The sequence below is a fragment of the Argentina silus genome, assembly GCF_951799395.1.
Source record: "Argentina silus genome assembly, chromosome: 6".
Classification (NCBI taxonomy): Eukaryota; Metazoa; Chordata; class Actinopteri; order Argentiniformes; family Argentinidae; genus Argentina; species Argentina silus.
Window position 1 is genome coordinate 9613251 of NC_139660.1, and position 15501 is coordinate 9628751.

Here is a 15501-nt window from a genome sequence, read left to right on the forward strand (position 1 = left end):
CTTTCTGGTCATGATGGCTCTCACTGCGTTACACAGGCAGAGAGGAGTGTGAGAATGTAGGTCAGGAGGAGGATAGTGTTTTGCAGTGGTTTAGATATTGTGTGCGGGGACTGCTGCCTCCACTGAGGGGGAAGTGTTTGATGTGTCAATCGTGTGACGGTAAGAGGAGCTGCGTTCACAGTGCAGTGATGCTGCTCAGACATTGTCGTCCTCAAGGCTCCTTACAGCTAAGCATCACTGACCAGCGCCCTGTGGGACTGAGGGACAGAGAGTGCATATTCACTATGGCACCACTTCAGAAGTGAATCTCATCAGTAGCTTAATTAAAAAGTTGTTCCGTGCATTGCATGGGAAATATTGAACAGCAGACTGATTCTGTATTTGAAGCCTTGCCAAAATCTTTGGACTGTACTCCTGGCTGCAGTCCCCAAGCACCAGGCCAACAAAGTTAATGAATGTGACTTGCATAAAGTTTGGCAGCAGTGTGGGATGGTTAAGTGGTCAGGGTCACAAACCTGACCTGAATTACTGCTGTAAATCACTGCACTCTCACTGAATCCCCTATTCAAATTAATCCCCACTCACTACAACCTTATCCCACACAGTACACACAGAGCCTCTCAGCCTCAGTGCAAAGCTAGCGACTGTATATCAATGGATAAGCTGTCTCACTTTGAGGCAGCCATTCAAATGGCCTATCTAACAAGGAGTGTATCAACACTGATACAGCAGTAGTATAAGGTGGGCGGAAGTGACAGATCTAACTGGAGCTGTGTTTGTTTTCAGGTGGGTGGCTGAGCACTATGTGAAGAGCTGGTCAGAGAGAAACTTTGCCTTCCTGCCATGTGAGCTCCAGAAAACCTGTCTAACAGCAGTGACTGGAGCCATGGTGGGTTCCTCACGGCAGCATCAGACCCTCCACACACGCACACACACACACACACATCCTGTTTTCCACGTCAATGCCTCCTGTTTTTCCATAGGAAGGGAAATTGCACATCCTAATCAAATGAAAAGGTCATGTTTATTAAATTCTCAGGCCTTTATGGCAAGCTTATTTGGGAGGGCAATGTGCATGTAGACATTTATGGGGTAATCAAGGCTGGTAATTGAGTGAGTCTCTTTGCTTGCTGCCCTTCAATGCTGAAGGAGGAGATGGCTTTTGGGACTCCAGGGCTGCGTTCTAGCTTCCTCCCTTGGGTAAATCACGCTGGAGCTCAGTCTGCCTCTACAGCACATGTATTGCATAATTCTGGGTTTCCCCTCCATTGATTAAATCCCCTCCATTGCTGTGTTGTAACAATAGTATAATAAAGTGTTGAAAAGTAATATGCACATTCCCAACCGGTGCTAGGCGAAATATATGTGTTAGATTCTTCAAAGTAGCCATCTTTTGCTTTGATGACAGCTTTGCACACTTCTGGCACCTGGAATGTTTTTCAAATATCCCATTTCTAGAAGTATTCAGACCCTTAACTCAGTACTTTGTTGAAGCACCTTTGGCAGCAATTACAGCCTCAAGTCTTCTTGGGTATGACGCTACAAGCTTGGCACATTTGTGTTTGGGGAGTTTCCCCCATTCTTCTCTGCATTTAGCAATCCTGCCTTGGAGGTCTACGGGCAATTCCTTCGACCTCCTGGCCTGGTTTTTGCTCTGACATGCACTGTCAACTGTGGAACCATATGTAGACAGGTGTGTGCTGTTTCAAATCATGTCCAATGAATTGAATTTACCACAGGTGGACTCCAATCAAGTCGTAGAAACATCTCAAGGACGATCAATGGAAACAGGTTGCACCTGAGCTCAATTTCGAGTGTCATAGCAAAGGGTCTGAATACTTATGTAAATGTGATATTTCATTTTTTTATTTTTAATAAATTAGGAAACATTTCTTAAAACCTGTTTTCACTTTGTCATTATGGAGTATTGTGTTTAGATTGATTGAATCCATTTTAGAATAAGGCTGTAACATAACAAAATGTGGAAAAGGTTAAGGGGTCTGAATTCTTTCCGAATGCACTGTATGTTGGTGAGAGAGCTCTGCAATAAGGCTCCACCAGAGCTCTATCTATAGTAATGACTGTTGTACTCCACCCAGACGGTGCAGAATGTGGTGACCCTGCTGGTTGGCAGTGAGCAGCTAATGGGCAGTCTCCCGGAGGTGAAGTGGGCCAAACAGGTGGTGGTTCTGGCCACAGAGCTGCAGGAGGAGTGCCTGCGTGTCATCGTCACCCACCTGCCCCGGGTCACACACACTTCTGCCTTCCACCACCTATGCAGGGTAAGGCAACACATCATTTGAAAACAAAAACTCCTTTACTATAACAACCTGAGTAAACAAAGGTTAAGTGCTTGGTTGTCTTTCAGGCTCTGATGTGCTCTGTGTTTGCAGAGAGAGGAGTTCACCCGGGAGCCCACCCTGTTGAAGAAGCTGTGCTCAGCCATCAGGGAGGGGGTGACTGTGGAGAACTGCTGCACCCTCTTCACTGCTGTGGATCACCTGTGTGGGGATGAGGTTGAAGAGGGCTCACTCTTGGAGGATGCCGATGCCCAAAGGGAAGAGGAGGTAAATAGAACTACTCCCCCATTCACAAATCCCTTTCCCTTTCTCTGCCTGTCATTCTGAACTCTCCACAGACCCCCCCCCCCCCCTCTCTCTCTCTGTAGAGCTCTCTTTACATAGACAACTTACATCACTGTACAGAGCCTTCCACCACTTTGTATGGATGGGCCTGTCCCTCCCCTCTGTCTGTTGACCCCGTCCACTCCCATGCTCTCTGCTTTATTTCACATTTAAACATTGTTAATTTCAGGGATATGAGTAGTTCCAGTGGGAACTGTTCTGCTCTCAAAATAGATTGAATTGAATGGCTTCTTTGTTTATTGTACATCTCTGATCTCTGTCTGTAATTGCAACATTTATATTGCCAACATTCACACTATACAATTGTATTTTAATTGTTTGATTCCTTGAAGCATTTCTATTTCTAAAGATACAATATCAAGGGATTTCTGTCAGAAAACATACCCTGTTGATCTCTTCCCCACTTTCTCGCTATCACACACACATTGATAAAAGGTAGTGATTCACTTACAGAGACGTTTATGCCTATTTGATTACTCACAGGGCATTGTGGCCTCGCTGAATGCAGGCCTGGCCTAAATCACACAGGAATACAGGCAGGATGGATTACAGTGAGAGACCATGAGGCATGGGATTGGCCTTCTCTAATCTGCCTCTGTGTCCGGTAGTGAGTGGGCGTGAGAGGCAGAGAGAGAGACAGTGAGAGAGGGAGGGGTAGAGAGGGAGAGGGGTAGAGAGAGAGAGCTCCTCCCCACCCCCGAGCTCTGTTTTCTATAAACATTTAGGCGAGGAGGCAGGAGCACGCATGGCAGTCTTCAGCCTCAGCTGGTGACATCATCGATTTAGCTCAAGGGAGCTCAAGTGGATTCTGCAAGAGAGTGAGGTGAAGGGGGGCGGAGGGGGGGGGGGGGGTTACTGGTTGCCATGGCGACGGGTCCTTAAAGCAGCTGCTGATTCGCCTGTGCTCTCTCTCATTCCCACCTCCCTCTCCTCCTGCCCCCCCCCCCCCTCTCTCTCTCTCCCTCTCTCTCACTCTGCCAGCCGTTCAGGAAAGAGGTTTGTGCGCTGCGCGTGCGGCTGTGGACCTTCCTGCTCCAGTCCTTTTATGCCGTCCGACACACGCGGGGATGGGAGATCCTGCTGTCCAAGCACAGAGAGAGGATACTGGCAGGTAAGGGAGGACATCTTTAATCTGGAGGCTTTAGCTGGGAGACTACTGTATCTGTGCCTGTAGACCTCTTTCTCTCTCTGCTCAGATGGCATATTCAGGCTGCAGGGTGTTTTTTTGTAACCCAGTGTAGTGATGAAGCACTGGCTCTGCATCATTAGAGGGGAGCCAGAGCCTCTGAAGCATATGCTGCTGCTGGCTAATATCACACAATTAATGGCTGCTTTCAGCACAGCTGCAGAACCACTTGGAGATCGATCTATTGTTTGGCCAGTGTGCCTCTTGCCCTATTTTCAGCCTGTCTCTTTGGGTGACATTTTAGTTGGCTTAAATAGTAACCTCCAAAGATAACATGCAAAATGCGCCAGACTCAGCGTGTTCTGTGTGTCAATTGGGAGGGGGTGGAAGGTTACATTCCACTTTGTGGGTTTACACATAATTACACTACTCACAGATAAATGAATAATGCGCTGTTTTGAGTGTTTTGCATTCTTGATGTGTTGAAATGCATTGCATGAATAATTTATTTGACTGGGTTTTAGCATCCCTTTGACATTCTTTACCAATAGAAACCCCATCTCTCACACACAGAACCCAGCTCATCCAAGTAATGCAAAAACACACTGGTGTTTATACAGAATAAACATTGATACCCTCATACTGTATTCCCACACATACGACTACAGTAGGCTACATTCTTTCAGAGGGCAGAGGTTTAGTCTTGATTTTGCAGCTTCACTAGGAAAATGGATGGGCTCTGAGAGACTTGCTTGCCAGACACAGCTGACTGACGCCTCATTGATTATATGAAAGTTTCACCAGATCATTATGTTCCCCAATGTTTCTCTCGCCTATTCATGACAATATGGAAGGCAGCAATGTAGTAGACACATTGGTGATGCTGTCTCTCACAGACTTGCTCCTTCAAAGGCCATCTTTTCACTTGATTTTATAGGGGAATTTTGATTGAACCATTGTCAAATTGGATGCTCCTTGTATTAGTAATGAAAGACGGAACAAAGTCGATGTGCCTTGAACCATTTGTGGCAGCCTGTTTTATGCATGAACTGGAAAAAGTGAGTGTGCTGTAGGTTTTTGTATCTGGCAGTAAGTTTATAATGAGTTGTTAATTAGTATGTGTTCCTTTTCTTTCCCATAGCTGCTCTTGATAAAGGAGACAGTAGAAGACTTGCTAAAAAACCTGTATTCACCAGCTCACAGGTAATGTTGAATGTTAAAAGCTTTTACATTCTTTTATTTAACATTTTTATATACATTTTGGCCTTTTTTATTTCTCAAAAACAATTTTAAAACAAAGACTAATAACACAGGCTCTGTTGGATTATATGGGCCCATTTATAACACAAAGGAACTCATGTATTCTAATGACTTGTGTAATTATAGTCAAAGGGAAGCAATTAGAAGCACTGTAATCAGTGCACTGCCATCTCATCACAGCCAGGGAGAAGTGAATTGTGGGACTCTATTGAATGGATTCCCAGTTGAGGCCTGTCTCACTGAGGAGAGCCAGAGGAGGATTGGTCCAGGTGTGGTGGGAGTGGCTGGGAGAAGCCCTCCTTAGGTGTTGGCACAACAACCTGATAGACATTGACAGGAAGTGCTTTTTTTCTCTCCCTGGTTCTGCTTTGTTGACCCTGCGATGGCTGCTGACTCTGACATTTCTTCATTGGCAAAAAAGCAATTACCTCTTAACCCTCAGCATGATAAATACCAAGACCTTGTGCTTAGGTGACTGATTAAAACAGGACAGAGAACCTATAAGGATGTGTGGAGGATGCTTTTAGAAGCCTGAGTACAGTATATACTGTAGCTCAAAGTTAGGAAAGGCTACTCCTAAATATTAGCTGATAAAACCAGTCTGCTAATACTCTTACATTATGTTTTGTTAATCTTTTTTTAATTTTATATATTTTTTAACAGCAGAGGAGTGTAAAATGCCCCTCAGGTCCTGAAGTTGCGTGTGAGAGCCCTCCTGTGCACAGGACCCAGAGGGTTTCCAGGAACACTAGTCCTGCCCCCTTCGCCGCTGCATCAGCCACTATGAAGTCAGATGGACTGGGGACGCCTGGGCTCCCTGCCACTGCAGGGAGAGGGACCTCTAACAAACCTGGGGACAGCGGAAAGAATGGGAAGACTAAGCCAGGGGACCGGAGCACGACGGCCAAAGCCAAGATGGCGCCCACAGCCAAAACAGTGCTCAACGGTACAGGAGGCTCAGGGGCTCGTCGGGAAGTAGCTACTGCCAACAGCCCCAGAAGCTCTCCTACAGGGAAGTGTGTTAAGGAGCAGGACAAGAGGCCTAACCTAGGTGCCAGGCCCAAGACCTCCCCCCCAGGCACCACAGCCACTACCCAGGCCAAGCCAGTGAAGAGCACAGCAGGGAAGGAATCCTCCCAGGGCCCAGACTGTAGCGCTGGCACGGCCCAGCCCAACCCCAGCACCCCCTCCACATCAGGCAGCGCCTCGCCGGACAACAGCTCTGGCAGTCCACGCAGCAACAGCCATTCCATCCCAGGTCTAACACTCATGTTAACTTGCCTCCTTAGCTCATTCTTGGTTTCATAGGATTCATTATATGGCATTATTATTGCTAAGTTAGTAATATGATATATCTGAAAATCAGCTCTAAGCAAAAGTGGTTGACAGGTTTTCTGAAGAATAGGCAGATTGATTAACATGTTTTTGGCCTTATGGGTTCTAGGGAGACTGGAGAGAATACATTTCAGTAGAACTACAGAATACAGTATATGCAGCACACTGGTCGTGCATGAATATTATTATATAATATCAATAATATAATATCAAGAACCACACCTCTATTTCAATACAGTAGTAGCACAGTCTGTATGGTGATAATACAAACAAATAGCCGAGGAACAGAGCTGAAGGTCAACACCCATCACAAAGGCTTACCCATAGGCCAGGGGTGTGACCAATTACTTCTCCACCCCTAGTCTGGTCACAGTCCCTGTGGTGATAGTGTATTCTAGGTTGGGAAGTGTGGGTGTGTTTAAATCTGATGGCAGCGTCCTCTGGTGAATTGGGCCTCAGCTGTCCCTCCTACTCATACAAAAGAGAAAGGGAGACAGGGCCACATGCTCTGCCTCCCCCTATCAAATAAAGTCATCCCTATCCATCTTCATCCATTTACTCTGCTTAAGATCTGCTTTTTTGGCCTAACCTGCAACACTATCAGCCTCCAGCTCCCAGATTATGAATTGCCGGCCCTAATTGTTTGTCAGTTATTGACTTCCCTGTTGTCAGCTTTCTTACAATGGAAAATGTGTGTACTTCTTTTGAGAATTTTTTATTTGAGGGAACTAGGAGCATTTTTTTTGTCTATCCCAGCCCTGTATTGATTCCCACTAAGCTGTACAGGTAGATGATTCATGTTCCTTTTGACCTCGTTTTCTCATTTTCCATCAATAAATAGCAGTTTATTTTCAGAGTTGGTACCCTATTTGCAATTAATGTGTTTATATATGTACAGTATGCCATCAAGAGCTTTCTTTGCAAATTGTGTAGATAATGGCATTTTTTGTGAAATGCTACATCAAAATACCACACAGTTAAAGCAGTGATTCACTATCCTCTGTGTTTTTAGGTATTAAACCAAAAACCCAGCCCAAGGTTCTGACCAAATCACCACTGACGAAACCTCCGCAGAAAACAGACACAGCAAAGACTCACAGGTGAGCAGTGCTCCCACAATCAAAACCTCCTGGAAGAACAGCCCTGAGAAAATGGTAGAAACACCTCTGCTGCCCCCCACTGGTGTCTGTGATGTTAGGAGATGCAAGACACAATATTAGTTTATGCTGAAATCTGTCTTTCATGCGACAAAATGTGTATAATACCAACGTTTTCATACCTGTGATTTTTTTCTTTATTATTTATTGATCGTCTATGGTTTTTTCATGAGTCCTGTATTATATTGTTATTTTAAAGATAAAAAGCATTAATGCCATAATGCGTAATTTGTGTCCATTTTATTCAATTGTCTTTTTAATCTTATTGATCACAGCCCAACAAATAAGCCAAGCATCAGGGAGACCAGTAAAGCCAAGGTTACTGCAACAGGAAGAACAACACTTGGAGTAACAGGACCCAGAGTTGACACCAAGGGAAAAAATACACTAACTGGTACAGCAGAGAACCATGGTGAGAGGCAGGGCTGCACAGTGTCAATACAAATGCTATAGTCTCTACTATGTTAGTATTGAAATAATCTTCTCTCTTTGTTTTTTTTCTCCTGACCCAGTCTCTAGACCTGGATCCTCCCTGAGAAAACCTGCATCCCCCAGGAAAGAGGAGGATAAGGATGGGTCCAAAGTCTCGGCAGCAGCAGACAAAGCAGCCAGTGAAACTGCCAAGAAGAAGGTTACGAAACCCACCCATGCAACTGGAGCCGTGGCAAAGTCCAGCACTAAACCAGCAAAAGCTGCCTCTATCTCTTCCAAGCAGTCTCCACTAGCAGCAGCTAAACTGGGACCAAAGCAGAAAAGTACAGCTGAAATGCCTACAGAGAAAGCCTCACCCAAGTCAGTGGGGTCTGTGAAAAACTCTTCTGTTGCTTCCAAAAAGTCTGCAAGTAAAGAAAAAGAGGCAACCAATGGTAAAAACTCTGACAAAAGTGCAGACCCCCAGCCTAATGTTACTGAGGCTGTTGAAGAGCGGAGCTCTCTTTCAGAACACAGAGAGAACACCTCAGAGCCAACATCCTCACACCAGAGCCCCCATATCAGCACACTTCCCAGTGAAGGGGACTCCCTCTCACTGCCCCAGAATGCTAAGCAGAGTAACAGTCCTAAGAAGACTGCCAAAAAAACAGGTAAATCTAATAGCACAGGAGCTGGGGCTCAGTCCAGTCTGCCACCAGCAACCAACAACATCTCTCATGTGAGTGTGGTTAATGCAGACCCAGCTAACCACACAGAGGTGACCACAGGTAAACACACTCCAGGCCCTGCCCTGCCTGCCTACCTGTGCAGCGGGCAGGTCCATGAGCTTAACTCTATAAATGCACCCAAAGACACAGACCTTCCCCTGGACACTCTGGGCAGCCTGGGAAGCACAGACACACCCCTGGAAGACACCTGGAGCGGGCTCCATCATCAAGTCAGCCCAGAGTCTGAGTCTGGCAGCGCCACCACCTCCTCAGACGACATCAAGCCTCGTTCAGAGGACTATGATGCAGGAGGCTCCCAGGACGATGACTGCTCCAATGAGCGAGGTGTCTCTTCCAAGTGTGGCACCATGCGCTGCCATGATTTCCTGGGTCGCAGCAGCAGTGACACCAGCACCCCTGAGGAGTTGAAGATTCTCGAGGGTGGGGCTGGACTCCGTGTGGAGGTGAGGCTCCGTGGCCGCGAGGCTGAGACCACTAGTGAGGACGAGGGAGTGAGACGACGGCCCCGCTCCTGGCTGCACAGAGACGAGGTCCCTGTAGAGGAGGAGCCCTCCGAGGTGGAGACCACTGTCACGGTGAAGAGTGTCCCTGACCACCAGCTCTTTTCTTCTGAGGAAGAGGAGGAGGAAGAGGAGGAAGAAGAAGAGACAGAGGATGAAAGATCAGAGGTGGAGGTCCTTCCTGGCCAGGTCCCACTGCCTCCCGCTGACCCCTCGCCCCAGTTCCAGGGCATTGTCAACCTGGCCTTTGAGGATGGTGGTGACCAAGACAACGAGCAGCCTGACTACCAGTCAGCTTCCAACTTCCGCCGCTCTGTGTTGCTCTCTGTGGACGAGTGTGAGGAGTTGGCTTCAGAGGAGGGTGGGGTCCAAACTCCACCCCAACAGCCTGATAACCCTCTCACACCCAGTGACGTCTTCGAAAGTGACCCTACGGCCCCTAAGTCCAACTCCATCTCTCACACAGCGCACCAGAATCACCTGTCTGACCTTCCAGAAAACACACCTCAGGAGCAGCAACAACACAGCAATGAGCAGGAATCCAAATCAATTGTTTTCCTAACAGAGATCCAGGAGCCTCTGCAAGTGGATAGCAAATCCACCAGTGGAGAAGCTGAGCCTGGCTGCCAAGTCCTGGACCCTGACACCAGTGACCTCCCTCCCCAGGAGAGGCCATGCCACCTAGACCTCAGGCACACTGAGCAGTACCATAACGGAGGGCTCCGCAGGAACCCAGCCAAGCCTGCCGACAGCAAGAGAGCTGATTTACACCTAGACTTAAATGAGCCTCAGCTGACAGGAGAGTCTTCTCCTGCCCATGCTGCACAATCCCCAGCAGGTAACGTATAATCTACGGACCCCTCCTAAACCCCAAAGCCAAACCCATCCTCCCTCCCCAAACTCCATCAGTGAAGGCATAGGTAGTCATCTGCATTTAGCACATATCGATACCTTCCTCTGAAAATGATATTAGACAGATTATCTAACTAGTTCAAATTCAAATTGATTGATTGACATCACTGATATGTCCATAGCTAAAAGCTCAACCCAGTCTCCAAACTATTACGTTCTGGCAGATCGTTTCTGCAGACCAAAGAATACGATCTGGGGATCGTATTATCTAGCTATACTGGCAGGTAAATATGGAAGACCAGAATGTTGCATAACTGCCTAAACTTAACCAGTTGAAGTTAATGCGTAATCCTGCATTAACTATGTCACAAGACGCAAGTTGTAATTCACATAACTCTTATGCTACATATCTTAAGTATTTGACATATCTTACGTCAAAACAGGTGGTCAAACGCTAGATAATATAGCTAGATAATTAGACCCCCCAGACCGTATTTCCTGGTCTGCAGAAACGATCCCCCAGAACGTTATAATTTAGAGACTGGGTTGAAAAGCTTGTTTTCATTTGATAAACATCCATCTGTGTACTTGTCCCAGAATTAGAATTTGTAACACCAATATCCTTTTAAAGATGGAGATTGGTCTATCAAAACACTTTGCAAGAACAGTTTAGCTATAATCATGTATGACAACTGAACTACCTATTTTCAGAGGCACTCAGCCCTTGTTTGCTCAATTTACATGACGGTAAAAAGCAATGTGCATTTCAACAAAACTGATACTAAAATATGAAGTGTCAAGCACTACGCCATGTGCTGGTTAAAACCATCTGCCTTGTGACTAGGCATGTGACGTAGTTGTAACAATGCACTTTGATGTACATAAAAAAAAATGCAAATATTCTATGATTTACATTGTTTCTTTTATGCCATGAAATTAAACAGCATTGAGCCTTTAAAGCCACTGCTGATATTATTTATTGATACCTCTTTATAATTTGTGTTTACACAAGAGACAAGCAACCTATGATTTTTATTATGAAATCAAATTACATATATGCATAGTGGCAAGTTGATTCAGAGGGTAAATTTAAAACATCTGAACAATATGGACCACACTGAGCTGTCACTACGACCAGATTGCTTTTGAGAAAGATGTATGATGATTTACTTACAGGGACCCTTTTCAGTTTGTTTTATTTTCTTTTTGTATGATCCTCTTAGTCTTATCTGTTTTTCAGTCTGCTCACCAGAGCACTTGCATGCCAGTATTAGAAATAATTTGTTGTTTGTCATTCTTTTAATCCATCCAATATTTTTGTATGTGCTTTTTTTCTATTTTAATTTTCTTTTTGTCATCCCTGTTATGGTGTTCCTAGTTAGTTGTTGATCATCTCAACAGTAATAGTTTATACTTTGTAGTGTTGGTTGAATTCAATAGACTGTGTGTAGTGCTGGTAGCCTGCTCTGTATGTGATGTGTTTTCTAGAACAATCTTCATTGTTCTGCTATGTCTCTCTTTTTTCACTCTCATAAGATGCAGCAAAACCTTGAACCACACCTAGGGTCTATCCCAGTGCAAATATGTAAATCTTGTCCGCTGTCAACAGCAATAAGTGGTCAATGTTATCATCTTTTGCCAGCTTGGGCCTCTTCTTTACAATGATATTGAAGCTCTGTTGATGACAGAAAATAAACTGTATATACGATTAGGAAACAAATGTCAAAGAAAAATGAGTGATGTACCTCCTTTTGTGCTGCTACATAAATCATTATTGTCTGCATTTAGGTTTTGGTGAAAGTATATTTAAGTCTATACAATGCATTCATTAGTTAAAAGAAGACCTGCACGTAAATCTGAAACCATATCACTGGTGCCTGAGCCAACTGAGTTATGCAGTTAACTGGTGCTGGCTATGCATGGCTTACTGTATTTGATACTGGTGGATAAAAGAGACACATCCAGAAAAGCATCCCTCTCTGCATCACCTTTAAGGCATCTGTCCATCCTTGTCACCCAAAGTCCAGGTCAGTGCTGCTGGTGACTTTGGAGCTACATAATTGATTGTACAGTATATCAACAATATCATTCCATTGGTGTGTAATATATCCATTGGTCCATACTGTGACCTTTTTAGTGAGCACCAATGGTGAAATCACTCCCCCCTCTATTCCTACAGAATAGAGTTAAGGCCTAACCCTGTTATTCAAGAGGACACAGTTGCATTAAGGGTGAAACATTAGTCATCTATGTGGTGAAGTTATGGAAAGTGACTAGAACATTCTCTGAATGCCTGTGTAATAAGAAAGAACAATGGAAAGCTGAATCGTTTAGTCATTCTGCAGTATTGTCAATTGTTTTTAGGGGACATTGATGGTTGTGACAGATTGGATAAAACCTGCACACATGACCGGCGCCCATCCAAAGCCCTCTCTCCCATTTACGAGATGGATGTGGGAGAAGTCTTTGAGCACAGCTTGGACAAGGACAGGCAGCAGAAACAGCTCCGACAGGAGGATGAAGAGAAGGAAAAAGAGGAGGATGACGAGAGCAGTAAGTTTGCTGAACGGGACTGGAGCCTGCTCAAGCAGCTTCTCTCAGACCAGGAGTCCAGCCTTGGTTTCATAAACCCTGTCCCTGAGGACCTAAACTTGGCCCAGTACCTGATCAAGCAGACACTATCACTGTCACGTGACTGCCTAGACTTGCAGGCCTTCTTGCCACACGAGAAAGAGACCTTCAAACGTTGGGCAGAGCTCATCTCGCCACTGGAGGACTCGACCACCAGCATCACTGTGACCAGCTTCTCCCCAGAGGATGCTGCTTCCCCACAGGGGGAATGGACCATCGTGGAACTGGAAACACATCACTGACGGCATGGAGGAGACACCATCAGGGAGCTGTCACCTTCTCTCTGTGCTTGACAACGACAACATTTCTGTCTTACCCTAATGTCATTTTTATTTTCCCTCTTTATTGATCGTCTTCTTTTTATGAACTCTGTGGACTAACTTCAGCTTCAGTGGAAGTTAAAGGTACTTGATGATAATTTATGGACGGAGCATTTAGACACAAATGGGCTGTTTTGCATGAAGACATTTTTGTATGTTTACTGTTTACTTGATGTTGCTTAAACCTTCATAGAAAAAAGGAAAACATATATTTCTTTCTCATGGCTCTCTACTCATGATGATGGTTAGGCAGTGGAGTTTTCTCAGAAATTAGAGACCATGTATTGGTCTGTTCTGTTAGAATACAATTCATGGTTAATAAAAATGTGTGGTTCTGAATAGAAAGTGTTCTTCATTGGTTGATACTTTTTTTCATGATCATGTTAATTCAACAGAACCATATAACATATACACATAGAACAATGAGGCATACACTGCTTTAACATGTTTAAATTCACTTGAGAAACAAAACCAAATAAAGGATTAATAATAAGTCTACACACACAGGGGCATATGAGAATATCAATGTTTTGTATAGTTGGGGAAAATTTAAGTGTACTCAGGTATTGTAGTCTACTCCTTTAATTTGTTTGAGAAAATACGAGAGTAGATTGATCTCATTAGATGAAGAACAACAAGGGAGGCCAGTCTATGATGGCATTGCCAAGGGCGCGAGGCGTGCCGCTTTCACTATAAACGTGACTGTCCTTCTGCTGTGGTATTCACACGAAGAGGCACATTTGTTTCTCCTATTTGTTTTAGACGAACTTGATGTAGACATTACACCACTTGAAATTATGACGACGACCAATGACAGACCAACTCAATGGACAACAACTATTATAGTCAGCACATCACTTCAGGTAACAGTGACGCGCCAGAGAGCAGCTGGCTTGCGAAAGGCCAGCTATTGTTGCTAACAGACTTCGCTAACTACCTAGTCGCCTACAGTAGAGTGGACAGTGCTTTAGCAATGTAAAGTGTGTATTATTTATAGCCTACTATCAATTTAGGACTGGATGTGTTCCCCCGAAACATTAAGTAATAATTTTGACAATTTCAAATTCAACAAAATTAATTTCATTATCTGAATTTACACTACAGAATCATGATACATCACGCACGCTCTGCGGGCAACAACATCGAATCCGATTTTCAGACGCTGTGGACTCTGGGACGTTTGTTTTCCCTCAATCAGGTAAACACAAAAAATATATATTTTTTGTTTAGTTTATGATGCTGCAGGTAGAAACCCTATCATCCACGCAGTACTTAACTATACAGTGTCAAATTGCCAAGACAATGTCATAGGTCTGCAGGTATAGCAGCTGTTGTGACAAAAGCAGGTCTGTCCCTGGGCATGTCATCAGAAACCTCCTAGCGGTTGCATCTTCAAAGGTTCTATTGTCAATATATCAGAGGGAGCTGCATTGGATTTGACCTCTGATTTGTACCTTTCCTCCTACCTTTCCTGTGACAGCAAATCTCAGTTCCCATTGAACAATTTAATTATCATAGGTTGTTAAAGAACTGCACGGGAGCAAACATTCACAGCCATATATGCACAAGTTTCCATTCCACACAGATGTAAGGCTTATGCTTTACAAAACACAGCCAATGTCATTAATGAGTGTCTCTGGGGTTGTTTAGGTACTGCCTTCCTGCTTATTAACCCACAAGAACTTCCAGAAACAGTGGAAGAGGCAGGACTCTTTGAAAAGCTAACTAAGTTTGTGCAGGTTCACCGCAATAGTTTTCTTCTACTACAAGCCCCATTCAATGGAAAGAAGGAATTGGACACATTGTCAGTAATTCAACACAGGTACATCATTTTTTGAATCATTTATGTAGCATAAAATCATTTTAAAACTTGCTTATTATTTTTATAATCACATTGAGATCATTTAGGACTGTCCTGTTATTGTGTGTCTGAGGGAGCATGTGGTTTATTGCAGATTTCTTGGAAGCAATCTCCGAGTTCTACCTGTCCGTAACAACACAGAGATTGTTAAGGGAATGCTAACTATTGCTAAGGTAGGGATTGAAGACTCACATATTTTCACGTGGCTATTATAGGATAGGCCCTAATACTGAAAAACTGATGCTTGGCAATTGTTCAGCTTTATCTAAGATGGCTGTCTTTTGTCTTTCCCCTGTGATAATTAAACTGAATAATGGCTGATCTAATTTCCAGGCCACAAGTAAGCCCCATGTGGACAGCGTACGGGATCGGATGTCTCTGGCTCGTGCCCATATCATTGAAAGCAGCCCTGTGTGGGAGATGCTCAGGGACATAAAGCTTGGGTGAGCAGCTGGTCCAATGTAGGAATATCAGGTCCTCTCAAACCCACCCATGACACAAACACAAGTGGCATAGAACAATCCCAATACAGACAACTCCTGGTCTTGTAATCATTTCTCAAGTGTATTTGAAACGCCATATCCAGCATAATCCAGTCCAATATATTCAGTGTAGAATCTGCCAGCATTATAACATTTCAGCAGTGCAAATAAC

General features: G+C 44.4%; 2 protein-coding genes across 2 annotated transcripts; both read left to right on the forward strand.

Annotated features, from left to right (window-relative positions):
* The first annotated feature begins 822 nt into the window (after positions 1 to 822).
* Positions 823 to 13308, forward strand: btbd8 (BTB domain containing 8). Its single transcript, XM_083672102.1, has 10 exons — positions 823 to 889; positions 2100 to 2282; positions 2394 to 2567; positions 3627 to 3756; positions 4913 to 4974; positions 5695 to 6289; positions 7379 to 7466; positions 7799 to 7935; positions 8036 to 10021; positions 12400 to 13308. The coding sequence occupies exons 1-10, from the start codon at positions 887 to 889 to the stop codon at positions 12906 to 12908; spliced, it is 3867 nt and encodes a 1288-aa protein (XP_083528228.1). The 5' UTR covers positions 823 to 886; the 3' UTR covers positions 12909 to 13308.
* A 475-nt stretch (positions 13309 to 13783) lies between these two features.
* cUnh1orf146 (chromosome Un C1orf146 homolog) lies at positions 13784 to 15294 on the forward strand (the record flags this gene model as incomplete). The annotated part of the gene is made up of 5 exons (XM_083671390.1): positions 13784 to 13849; positions 14091 to 14184; positions 14637 to 14808; positions 14942 to 15020; positions 15181 to 15294. The coding sequence occupies 5 exons, from the start codon at positions 13784 to 13786 to the stop codon at positions 15292 to 15294; spliced, it is 525 nt and encodes a 174-aa protein (XP_083527516.1).
* Between the last annotated feature and the right edge of the window lie 207 nt (positions 15295 to 15501).